Source organism: Chiroxiphia lanceolata, chromosome 8 (assembly GCF_009829145.1).
Source record: "Chiroxiphia lanceolata isolate bChiLan1 chromosome 8, bChiLan1.pri, whole genome shotgun sequence".
In the NCBI taxonomy this organism is placed as follows: Eukaryota; Metazoa; Chordata; class Aves; order Passeriformes; family Pipridae; genus Chiroxiphia; species Chiroxiphia lanceolata.
This window is the reverse complement of record NC_045644.1, coordinates 18,027,122-18,040,151: the sequence shown is the minus strand read 5'-3', so window position 1 is coordinate 18,040,151 and position 13,030 is coordinate 18,027,122. Positions and strand designations below refer to the sequence as shown.

Genomic DNA, 13,030 nt, shown 5'->3' with positions numbered 1-13,030 from the left:
AAACTGAGTGTGCAGTCAACAATTTATACAGAAGTACTTATTTATATAAGGGCACCTAGAGAGACCAGTTAAAAGTTCATTTACATGTGACTACATTTGTGGAGATGCAACCACACCTCTCACAGCAACATTTCAACCTTTAAGCATTTCCGCTTAATTCTACACCTGATTATAATGTGAGTAACTTCCCCTGAAACCTGTCAGTTTACAACAGAGTGTGCGTGTCTATTCTTTTTAGAAAATCAGCCCAATACCCACTCTTGTTCATCTTCTTTCCTCACCTCAAACACTCACTTCAAACACGTACTGCCAATAACCTGCAATGACTTTATCCAATAGTTGGCTATTTATGGTATTATGCCATTTATACCTTGTCCTTTCATGCAGTATTTTTTTTACTGAGTTATTTTTGTCATTGAAGCATTGCTTTGCACTAAAGAATGAAGCTGGCTTTGTTCACCATGAGTTAATAGCACATCTTAATGACTTAGACTAGCAGGAGGTACTCGAAGGCAAGTATGCATTTAAACACTTCACTCATGAAATTCATGTCAAGCTTCAAAAGAAACTGAGACTTTAAAAAGGGGAAAACCTGCTTTTCTTAGAGGGAAGATGAAAGAACTTATAGTATATGGAAGGAAATAATGAGAAGATTCAAGAAAAAACCCCATCCCATGTGTAGAGTCAATATTTGAAAACACTCCATGTCCTAAACCAGCTCTTTGAAAATCATTTCCTCTCCTAATTCCTTGCCAGAAACTGAACTCAGATCTTTCTATTTCTCTTTGAAGGCCTGATAACAAGTCTTGTAGGAACAAGTCTTCTCTTGAGATTTTCTTTCATATTTCTTTCTGATCTGTAAATATTAAAGAAAATAACTTTTAAGGATATATTAAATATTTTTAGTCCTAACAACAGCCAGTACTGGAAGAAGAAAGCATGCAAGCTATAAAATAAATAGAAATGTCAAAGCCTGTTCAAAACCTTGCCCAACGTTCATCTCAGTGTTTAAGCTGATCTGTTCTATGTGGATGAACAGTATCTGTAAGACAGAATGAATATTTGGACAAACAAGTATAGCAAAATGAACAAGAAAGAATAATTCGTTTCAAGATTTAAAAGTACCATGCTGGAAAGGCAGAATGTAAAACCCACCACGTTTATACCAGAGTACATAGGTGAAAAAAAAGCCTCAACTCAATCATACTTCTGCAAAGTTTTTACTGTTGTTGTAGTGAAGACACCACTCCTGTGGTGAAACATGGCTCCACAAAAAGAGCCTCACAAAGGCCACTATCCCAAAGACATAACTGTCTACTCAGAACTACCTACCTAATTGCCATTGCTGGACAATACTGGCCCACTCCCAGTGTGCTTGAGACCACTGACACAAGTCTGCCCATTATGGTAATGTTTCCTGAGTCCATACAGATTACAGAAAAGCATACTAGTTTCATAACTATTCATTTAGGAAAAATCTATTGAATTCTATGGCCATCTGAGAGATGAAAATATAAATAGAGGAAAATGTCCTGAAACCACTCCTGCAACAATGTAGAATTATAGAACAGCAACAAGAGCATTAAAAGAATAAAAGAAAAATATGTGCAATAACATCTGTAGAGGTATCAAGAGTCAGAGTTCCTTCCATCCTTTCCAGATAACATGAGAAGCTGGAATTGGTAGGTTGTTAGTAAAAGAGAAAATTGTTGCAGATTTATTGACAATTTCATTAGGTATGATAAGGTATATCTATGAATATATTTGTTTTCAAAATTCCTGATCCTGCTCTACCACTCCACAGAGACTGGTATTCTCCTTAAAAATCCAGCAATCTGTGATAATGAAAGAGCCTTGTTATAGCAGTTGTGGCTAAGGAGCTGGAAAGCACGAGGTTTAAGGATAAAAGGAGTCACCTCTCTCTAAGGTGCTACCTTAGGGAAAAGCTGAAGTGATAGTAGAAGGAATGAGGAGTGGGGAAGAAATAGCTACTTGTTGTCAAGGTGCTGCATGATTGGGGAAAAAGCAGTGCATGACCATCATTTCACTGCCATCTTTACCCAGCACAGCTTCCTAACAGCCAGGAATTGAGTTTCTATTCTTCAATAGCCACAGCTGCTCAGCCAAACTCATGACTTCTGGCACAAGGTCAGTAATACTTTGAATTATTTCTGATCCAAAACTTATGAAGACTTTGTGGGAGCTTCAAAAGATGGTATCAAACCTGAGCTTGAGGATTTGCTTTAATATTTGGAAACAAATATATTTCATTGTGTTGTTTTGTTTGTAACTCATACGGCTCATATGTGACCATATGACTATTTCTTTAGAAGTTCCTTTTGGATAAAGAGGAGTAGCCTGGCTCACCTACCTTGAATTTAGGTAACTGTGGGATAGCTGCAGAGGTATGGGAAAATGGAAAGTGAGGGAATAAGAAAGCAGCAGCTTTAAACCAAAAGAAAGGAGTCTAGCTCAGTAAAACAAAACAGTTTTTTTAAATGTCTGCTCCTTTTTCTGCAAAAGGAACCATATATTTTCAACACACAGATTGTACCGGAATGTAGTGCTAGGAAGTTAGAATATAAATTGTTGTTCTGTCATAAGAAAAAAATAGGCTATCATATTACTCTGGAAAAAAGGTTTAGAAGTCTTCTTGATTAGGAAAACAATAAATGCAATAGGTTTTTTGGCTGATTCAGTCTGGTTTAAAGATCTGTTACTGGGGCAACAGAAGTTCAGATGTGGCCTCCAGGGGTTTGTGTCATGTAGAGAGGATGCTGATTCAAACACAGCATTTTCTTTAAGCTATGAGTAGGTAGGTCTTCACAGACAGTGGAGCTGTTATGTGTGCATCTAAGCAGGATAGTTACCCTTCAGGTTTTTTTGTTCCTTACTTGCTGAACAAAACTAGATGTCCCTGCACTCAGTCTCTACCTAGCATTACATTTAGCAAAGCTTTCTTTTCCTTTCTCCTTCAAAATTTTGCCATTGAGCAGTTTTGTATACATTTCACCAGGCAACTAAAAGTAACTGCTCTATTAAGGTTCCTAAGTTTTTGATTAAATGATATTTACTTTTTTCACTTTATTTACTTTTTTTTATTTTCAATTGTCTTTGCTTTTTTCAGCTAACTATCAAATAACTTGTTTGTCTGCACTTTGAAAACTTCACTGACAGTGATTGGTTTACTTAAAAGTTACCCAATAACACCTGTTTCCAGGGTTAGCCAGAAATGTTTTCAAATTCATCTGCTGAACAAATGTGTGGTATGGTAATGCAAGTGACCTACTTCTCAGACAAATGAGTGAAATCCAGTTCTCCAAAAGCTTTGCTCCTTTACTTGGATTTATTGATATTTTTGCCCTATCAAGAGCAACATCCTGGTCCACACCTTAGCAGAGAACCCAGGTTGCTGCCGAACTCCCTCAGATAGGTGTTTGAAATCAGCTTTGTTCTGTTTAATTAACAAGTAGAGTGTCCCAGACTGGCTCCATTTACTATTAGGCAGAACTTCCCTCATCAGAGACCTGTCTGGATTACAAGTGCAGAGCAGGACTACTGACAGATGAATGTATCGCTTTTTGCAGAGAGAAGATATGGGTGTTTGTTGCTGTGATGTGTTTGTTTCAGGGAATTACTTATTCAGAAGAACTGAGAAGAATGGAGAGAGCTGTGGATCCTGAAGCATTTATGAATGTTGTAAGTTGCTCGGTGGAGTGACCTGAGGGTGGACATAATGCATGTCTTACAGTAGAGAGGTTCCTAAAGTGTTAGAAAGAACAAGGTAGATAAGCTACTTTATTTGACCTATCCTCTGTAGTCACTGTATATAGTATTGCTTTCTCTTCTATTCTCTTCTGTTTGCATGTCTAACAGCACATCTTCTGTTTGATAGAAATTGAGGCAAACACCTCTCCTTAGTAAATCTGCAGAGTTAATTTCCTTTTACACATCACTTACCAGTTTGCTGTTGCTGGCACTATCTGCATATCTGAAAGAATGACCATCTGGAATGTCAACATTTCATCAGCAAAGAAGTCTCTAAATAACTAGTGGTGACCAGCATAGATCAGAAATGGCAGCTTTTCAGAAGAACACCTCTCGCCAAGCAAACTTGTTTGGGTCTTTAGTTGCTTTTTAAAATCTTGGGGTTTCTGTCCTGCATGACAAAATACATTGAGTAGTTCTCTGAGTACAAGTTATAAAAAACAACTCTCTTTTGTAAAAAACAGGTTGAATGTTACTGGGCAAAAGTAATATTTACTTCAGATCTTAAGACGGGTTGTGCTAGTGATTTCCCTCATGACTATGCAACTGCCCAATCTTGTTTTTTTCATAATGTAGTCAACTTCTCAGCAGTACTCATTGAATCTATGCAGTTCACAATAGGGCAGTTGTGAAGCTTTCTGGGTTTCTCTGAAGGTAGTTTAAATAAACTGGTTACAGCTTCCATTGCAGCAGACCAGGAGCATTGCACTCAGGCAGCTCCTCATCTCAGCCACACACCTTATCTCAGCTCATAAACTCCTGCTATGAGTTTATAGTGATTCTTTTATCATCAGAATGCAAGATCTTGTGATGACTGTATGGCAAGAGTATAATACAAGTTTTACACGACATATTTTAACTGAATGGTAAAACCCTAGATATAACAAAAAGAATAAAGGAAATTTGTTGTTGTTTTTTTGAGGATTACAATATCCAGTCTGATGATGCTTTATTCAGATGCTTAATATATGTAGATTAAATGCCCAATCTGCTTTCTAACATTTCTTCATTCTATCTTATGCATGTAATACATGAAATGGAGTTCTGCAAGCAAATGCATTTGTACCTTCTCTTCTAGAATGAGCTCATTACTTACAAAGGGTACCCCAGCGAGCAGTATGAAGTGATGACAGAAGATGGTTATACCATTACCATTAACAGAATCCCTTATGGTACTCAGAATCAAGGAAGCTCAGGTACAGTTCTTTAATATGACACAAGACCAGCCTAGATAGGGCATGTTCTAAAAAGTGATACCTTGTATTTATATAGTGTCCACCAAAGCTTGTATACATGAGTGAAATTTTAAGAGTGTTCTGGCTGCCCTGAACAACCTGCGAGATCTACAAAATTAATGTCAAATATACTTATTTATAATAAAAATCCATTATAATATGGAGCATATGCCTCCTAATAAGAGTTGATGAGTTAAAAAAAAATAAAAATAGGATAAAGGTTGTAATCTGCCTAATCAACCTGTTATGAGAAAGCAGTTCTGGCTTCTAATTTTGCTTTGATTTTGCTTACATGAGGTTAATATCAGTGAATGATTCATATTTTGAGTAAAGGAAACCTCTGCAAACAATCCCACACCTTCATTCTCTGTATCAGAGTTGAAAATCTCAAGCTGAAGCAGCTGAGCTACACAAACAATGACCAGAGGGTGCCCAGTTAGATGTCAGGCAGATCTTTCTGTAAATCCTTACAGAAGCTTAGAAGTTCTCTCTTACACACAGGGATGTTTTGTTCTTATGATTAGTTGATGCAGGAACAAATCCCAGTATTGAATAATATCCCTCAACTAGAAGGAAATGAAAAAAAAGTTATGAATTGTTCTTTTGTTTCTGATTTGCTTTTCAGCTTCGAAACCTGTTGTATTTCTCCAGCATGGATTATTGGGAGATGCTAGTAACTGGGTCACAAACCTGCCCAACAACAGCTTGGCCTTCATGCTAGCTGATGTTGGTTTTGATGTTTGGATGGGAAATAGCAGAGGGAATCGCTGGTCACGAAAACATCAAAAATATTCCATTGATCAAGATGAATTCTGGGCTTTCAGGTAGACAGAAACATTGAAGGGCATATCCATTGCCCGTCCTCACGTATTAATTTCAGCTGGCTAAAAATCCTACCTTTTAAAAAGCATTCTTTACCTTCACTTTTGCTGAGGTGCCCCTATACGTGCATGTGAACTGTAATAGTAATGGAGACTACTTTAATTACTGCTAGAACAGGTTCTTCAAACTAGAGGCATAGCAGCAGAGCAACTCAGAGGAACCTGCACAGGTGATCTCCAAACCATTCCTATGCCCTGGAGGCAATTTTGGCAGCTATTAGAAACATTAGTCTGTATATTACAATAGAACAAAAGTGGCAGAAGGAAAAATGTAAATAATTTTTACCTTTATTTTAATGACTGTTTAGAAACAGACCTTTTTTTTGTAATGCCAAATTGTATAAAATGTGTGATTCCAAGGAAGGAGCTCTGTTTCTTCTGTATATTCAGTTACAATTCAATCTGACACTTCTTGAAGCTATGGTCCTTCTGTTAAAGTCAAGGGAGAAATTACTCCAGAAATTCTTGAATAGTATCTTCCATATCCAGTGTCAGGAAAACACAGAACCGAAAACAGATGAATGATTCACTGAATGGTTCAGACTGTTTCTTTGCTGACAGGCCATTAATAAAAATGGGAATTCAATTCAAAGTCTGATTTTTCATTTTTGCATGCCTCTCTTTCAATCTCCTTACTGCAGTTTTGATGAGATGGCAAAGTTTGATCTTCCAGCAGCAATAAATTTTATTGTGGAGAAAACAGGACAGGAAAAGTTGTACTATATTGGATATTCACAAGGTACTACCAACGGTAAGTTACACACAACAGATGAATCCTTCAGAAAAACAGGAGTAAAATGTGATTTGAGATACTGAGCTACTGAATGTACCTGGGTTTACTCTTTACAGGTGTGAAAAATACATTTTACATTTATTATAAAGGCAGTAAAATATAATGGACCAAATGCACTGCTACCAGAAGTCTGTCAACTTAAAATTATACTGAAAATTACTGTGGACCATGAAAATTGTTTCTTTCCAAGATGCAGGGGTGTGCCCAACAGCATCTGGTCAGTCGACCAAAATAAACAAAACAGGAAGATGAGAGTACAGACAGAGAAGTTGGCCAGTTTGGACCGGATGTACACACAAAAAAAGAAAACATGAAATTGGACTGACAGGAACAAAAACAACTTCTCCTCATATGAAATGCATGAATGTACATCAGAAATATGCATTTCTGTTTAAACAGGCCTGCAAGAAAGCTGCAAAGGCAAAATATAGAGATTTCTCCAAAAAGGGAAAAAACCTACAAGTTGGTACTCATGGAGATGAGGGATTTCATGTAAATCTAGACTGAACCATAGTCTCTGAGCAACTAATAAGGTTGCTTGTAGGCTTGAAGTTGCGGAATAGCATTTATTAATAATGAAAAAAATGTACAAACAATGGTTTTTTAACTCATCTTTTTTGTTTTCTCAGCTTTCATTGCATTTTCAACAATGCCAGAGCTGGCTCAAAAAATCAAACTCTATTTTGCATTGGCACCTGTCACTGCTATTAAGTATGCTAAAGGCCCCGCCACAAAACTCCTCTACCTTCCTGAAAAAGTGCTCAGGGTATGTGATATCTTGGTTTCGACTGTTTAACTGTATGTTTGCTTGTTCAGCTCTTAAAATGGTTAAACAGAAAGTATAGGGCTTTGTGAAGTCTACTTATTTGCATGTGGGTAGGTTTACCTTACGGCTGAAGCCTTTGAAAGTTCAGACTTGGGCATTAAGAAAAGCTTTCTATTGAAGGCAATACTGCAGCACTGGGATGGGTCACCCAGAGAGGCACAAAGATGCAGACCCTCGAAGGTGTCCAAGATCTGTGTAGACAAAACCACAACTGATATGCAAGCTTAAAATTAACTGTGAATTGGAGTTAATGTTTAACGTACCTCTTCATTAAAAGTGATGTAACAGAAATTGAGTAATGCCCAAGAAGGCTGATGCAATGCAAAACCAAGTTATTTCTTTCTTGTTTGTGGGAACATCAATTGGCAAATGGAGAAAAGCAAGCAAGAACCACTGACAGTGCTGGAGAAGAGGAACAATGTACATTCTTAAGTGAACATTACTTTGTATTTCACAGGGTATGCTTGGCAAAAGAGAATTCCTTCCCCAGACTGAGGGTCTGACAAGGATAATAGCCCCTGTCTGCAGCCACCGAGCTTTTGCCAGCCTTTGTAGAAGTGTCTTCTTCAGTCTGGGTGGCTGTAACTTGAAAAACATTGATGTGGTATGTATAACTCTTGCCAGCTCTACTGAGAGTTTAAGCTTATGCTCCCAAAACTCACCTTCTGTCCTGCAGTGTAAATCCTGAATTTCTGTTAGTGTGATGTTGCAGGGAACAGTCTCCACTACTGGACAGCAGTATGTGCTGATTGCCCTATCACTAGCAGGGGACCACTGCCTCACTCCTCAGAAGAGCACTTGGCAGCATCCCTGCAGTCAACAGCTGCTCAGAGCCCCCCAAAATTCTGTAGTCTGCCTTCTGCCAGACCTCACCCGGGGCACATTTTACTCCTGGTTCATACCGTGTCTGCCACTGGTCTCATGAGAAATATTTAGTATGCTGGCACACTGCAGAAGAAGAAATAAAACACTTCATGTTTTCTCTTTGCAACAGAGTAAGAAGCACATATATTTCACCTTGTCCTCCTCCATGCCCAGAGGCACAAGATACCTTGGGGATACCTGAGAGAGAGTTGGCAGACACTGTAGGGGGTTATTAAGACATACTTGGGCACCTCATGCTTTGTTCAGCTCTAGGTCAGACCACATCAAAATTTTGCTCCAAAATTTTGAGTGTGTTTGCCGAGGAGGGATCACAGAGCAGCTTGTTAAGAAACCTGGCAGGACTAGAGTGTGTTTTCTTTCAAATAGTCATGCATTCCTAAGGCAATTACATTTCCCTTTGCTATTCTGTCCTAGAGTGATGCTCTCTCACATAGGATCTGATACAGATTTCTGAAAAAAAAACGACCTAGTTTGGGGTCTAAATTGCTGACTTTCTATTCTATACTTTCCACCTGTAGACTCTTTTAGATTCTCAGTCATACTGGAAAATGTTCTGATTGGGGATTGTTCTTCCAGTGCTACTCTTAACCTAACACATTGCCATATCTGGAGTAAATCTGAAGGAGTCTCCAATCACACCACCCCAATTTCTATTGGTTTTATCAATCCATGACACTGCTGTAGCAGATGTTTTGATGTATGTCTGAATGGGAGGGAAGAAGAGAGTGCTCACTGAGTATTTTCTTTCAGAACCGAATCAATGTGTATATTGCCCAAACCTCCGCTGGAACTTCTGTGCAGAACATAGTCCACTGGAGTCAGGTATGAGCAAACCCCTGGAAGACAAAATACATACTCACCTTGGGGTGAATAGAGAGGTTTAGAGATATCCTGCCATGAAGCCACGGCTTATTTCTTGGAGACACATGTAACTTGTGGTTTACAATTAAAATCTCAGTTCAAAAGACTGTTTTTCATTGATCTTTCTTTTGCCAGCAGGATAGAAATACCTTGTGTGATACAGGTACATTTGAAGCCAACAGTGAAGTGCTGCATTTGTGTAAAAACATGTATTCTGAAAGCTGTATATCCAGATGTATATATCACTCTTCTTATGGGGTATCTAGTACCTTTTATAAATGATGTCCACAGTTCTGTACAGAACTTCTCTTAAGACATTAGTCATGTTTCCAGTGTGGAGTGAAGAAATGAGCAGGACTTAGGCTGCTATGTAAATGATCAATTTTCCTAGTAAAAGCCCATGTAGTTTCATCTCTTGCTTTCAAAGCTCTCAGTGTCTAGACGGCAATATAACCATAAATAGTAAACTCTTTATTTAGTAGACTCTTTATATCCCATACCTACCAGGTACTGCCACAGTACTCCTGCAGCAGCAATGCTGATGGGAGCTGCCTTTCTGTGTTGGGGCTCACACTTTCAGGATCCATAAAGCCTGGGCTCACTCACAGAAGCCCCTGTAGCAAGGCTGGTTTCCTGGCTGCACTGCAGTCTCCGGAGCAGCGCAGGAAGCAGTGTTGAGCACAGTGAGCTTGCAAGAGTGTGAACGCACTTTTCAGCACAGCAAACACATGGGTATGTCTGAGTGACATCTGCACAGGCATTTACTCAAAATTAAACAATACTTTTGGCTGTTCAAATAAGATATTAGATTTGATGAAGTTGCTTTTGTAACCATGACTTAGATCTGTAAAGAAAAAGGGTCCCAAAAACACAGCGGGGGAAGTTCTGCAAACTGACGCAGATGTAATTCAGCATCTAACCACAGATTGGCAAGCACAAACATGCAGAAGTAATATTCCTGAGTCTTCACTGTCCTTGCTGTTATTACTATTCAGGGAGCCAACAGACTTTCAATATTAAGATCCCACTGAAGGTGTCTCTCACAGTAGTAATAATCCATGCTGTAGGCAAAGCCAAGGAGCATATGAGAAGAATTAGAAATGGCGATTTCTGTACTTAAAATAGAGTGGGAAGAGAAAATATAAGATGGAGCCACTCATAGAGCTGAGTGATGGCAACACGACTGTCAGAAGAGGACAAGAGAGTAGCAGTGAGGGGAACTTGCTGAAGGCAGTTTTTATTAGCAGTTTTCCAACCTGAACAAATTGTCTGCAAGGACATCTCTGCGTCTTTCTAGAGAGGAGATGATTTTTTTGGTTCTGACAAAAACATTTGACTCCTTTTCACTGTTTGACATTTTTAATTAATTTACTACTGGCTCTTTCATAGCTCTTAGAAGAACTTCTGTTAGGGCTTTAGATTGGAGTCAGAGGCTCAGCAGGAAAAGAACACACAAACTTCCTGAATAATGGCTTTATAACTGCCCTTCTCTTGTTCACCCTTCTAGGTGGCCCGCTCAGGAAAGTTCCGAGCTTATGACTGGGGAAGTTCAAAGGAGAACATGGAAAAATACCAACAGGTATGTTTTGGTGAAACAATATTACCACCCTTGGACATCACAGAAGCACAAAGGAAGAGAGCAAGTATGTAGGAGGAGACACATTTTCAGAATATAAGTAGATGAAAATATTACTACTTTTCACTTGGGAAGTCAGTGGAGAAAGCATACAAGCACTAATGGAAATAACAAATTTAATACATTTTAAAAGGAAGAAAGAGAGCAGGGAAGAGCAAAACTTTTAAATTACATGATCAATGAAAATAAGAGGAAGTAAGGGCAGAAATTATATAAAATGGATTTTGAAAAAGAAAATTAATGGAAAAGAATAGAGATATCTTACCTACTAGTGGATCTGAAACAGTTGACAATGCATGAGATTTCACAGAAACAATATTAGGAAGAGTACAACTGAAGAACTAACAGCCACTCCTAAATTCTGGCAGCCAGAGACAAAAGGACTTTTTCCTCAAGAAGACTCTGAGGAACATCTTCTCCATTCAAGACTCTAATCCCATCCTTGACCTTCCTACCCTTTAGGTCTCCACAACAACCTGTCATTATGAGCTACATGTTTTAATTATGGTTTGCATGAAACACAACTTCTTTTGGTTTGACATGAATTTGCTTGCTCCTGGAAAGTCACTGGATGCCTTTTAGGTTTTCTGTTATGAAAAGTAATGGGATAAATACTTCCTGTGTTCTTTCTTCATACTATTTGTGATTGTATAATCTTGCCTCCTGTACTTGCTCTGGCCTCTGTTTTCCAAATTCAGAAGTCCTAAGCTACGTTCTCTCTCCTCCTACAGAAACCACTCCATGATCCTTTTCATCCTTGTCACATGTGTTTTCTAGCTAGATCATGTCTTCTGGGACTGACCAGCACTTCAAAAGGACCATGATGGGGGTTTATCCAGAGGCATCCTGACATCTTCTGTCTTGTTCCAGGTTCTTGCCCTAAGATTCCTAGTTGAGAGGGCAAAGACCCAACAGTAACTCTTTGTCAGCCCAGGAGGTGTTTTACCTTTCACACTGCTATCAGTTGAGCAGTGATAGGCGAGCAAGAGAACTTCCTTCCTCTTTGATTTAGGCACCTCTACTTTGAAAAGTGACAGAAGAAAGCCCAAAATGGACATTTAAAGTTTCCTGTGCTCTCCTGGACATTCATTCCTGTACTGCTTCATGTTTTCTAGACTATTCCTCCTGTCTACAACATAGAAGAGATGACTGTACCAACTGCAGTGTGGACTGGAGGACAAGACTTGCTCGCAGATCCCAAGGATGCGGCCATTTTACTGTCTAAAATTAAGAAGCTTATCTATCACAAGAAGATTCCTGAATGGGCACACCTGGATTTTATCTGGGGATTGGATGCACCTTTGCATATGTACAATGAAATTATTGATCTGATGCAGAAGTATCCTTAACCCACAACCAGTAGCCTTACCTGACTCATTCAACACTATTCACTTTCATTCAGTACAAAAACCCCCTTCTGTTGCATCTGGAGCCAGAGAAAGGCTTCCTCCTGCACACCCGTTGTCACTCCAATGCTTTTTGCATCCTGATAGTGCACTTCATATTTTCTGGCAACCCCGTGGCTCTGTAATACTTTCTTGATTGATACAGGTTAGATTCTGCGATAACCATACTTTGCTAACAGAGCACAGGGTTTGCTTGCAGCCTGCTCTCTTCTTTAGGCTGTAACAGTAACAAAAGCACTTACTTTCTCTGGATACATTCAGTGATCTCAAGATGTTTTCCGTTCTTCATATTATTTCTCAGTTTATTGGGCTGACAATTATTTAAAGGCATAGTGTAAGCCAAGACTAACTCTAACAGTTGTAGTATTTATTAATTTTCTTACTAAATGAGATGATAACCATAAAGCAAAAACTGAGTTAATACAAAAGAATCCTCACTCCTGAAAAGAAGATGGTTTGTCTTAATTTTAAACAGGACTGCTCACTGTTTTCATGAGGAAGAGCAAGGGACACAGGGAGACCCAACAGAAAACAATAGCCAGTCTCATGGTTCAAGCATGCACTTGGAAGCTGGCAAACTTGGGTTCAGGGCCCACCCTGAGATAGGGAAATATTTACAAACTCGATCTCTGCTGACAACACTTTCAGGATCTGTGTACATGATCTTTCCAGTGTGGGAGAAAGGAGCCGATTTTATTTTGGCAACACTTTCACGGGACACTTTAGTTCAAAGTTATAC

At 38.9% G+C, this 13,030-nt stretch overlaps 1 protein-coding gene across 2 annotated transcripts in view; it reads left to right on the top strand.

Moving 5' to 3' along the window:
• LOC116790420 (lipase member M-like) overlaps nt 1–12,377 on the top strand; it is a 33,466-nt gene extending 21,089 nt beyond the window's left edge. The window contains exons 1-10 of one of the 2 annotated variants that reach the window (XM_032695339.1): nt 1,955–2,148; nt 3,588–3,699; nt 4,847–4,964; nt 5,629–5,827; nt 6,526–6,635; nt 7,307–7,443; nt 7,961–8,107; nt 9,139–9,210; nt 10,757–10,828; nt 12,001–12,377. In XM_032695339.1, the coding sequence (XP_032551230.1) occupies nt 2,132–2,148; nt 3,588–3,699; nt 4,847–4,964; nt 5,629–5,827; nt 6,526–6,635; nt 7,307–7,443; nt 7,961–8,107; nt 9,139–9,210; nt 10,757–10,828; nt 12,001–12,234 (1,218 nt within the window). In that variant the 5' untranslated portion in view covers nt 1,955–2,131 and the 3' untranslated portion in view covers nt 12,235–12,377. Of the gene's footprint in view, nt 1–1,954; nt 2,149–3,587; nt 3,700–4,846; nt 4,965–5,628; nt 5,828–6,525; nt 6,636–7,306; nt 7,444–7,960; nt 8,108–9,138; nt 9,211–10,756; nt 10,829–12,000 lie in introns of those variants that run through there. The other variant, XM_032695338.1, reaches the window with a different exon arrangement.
• The last annotated feature ends 653 nt before the right edge of the window (nt 12,378–13,030 follow it).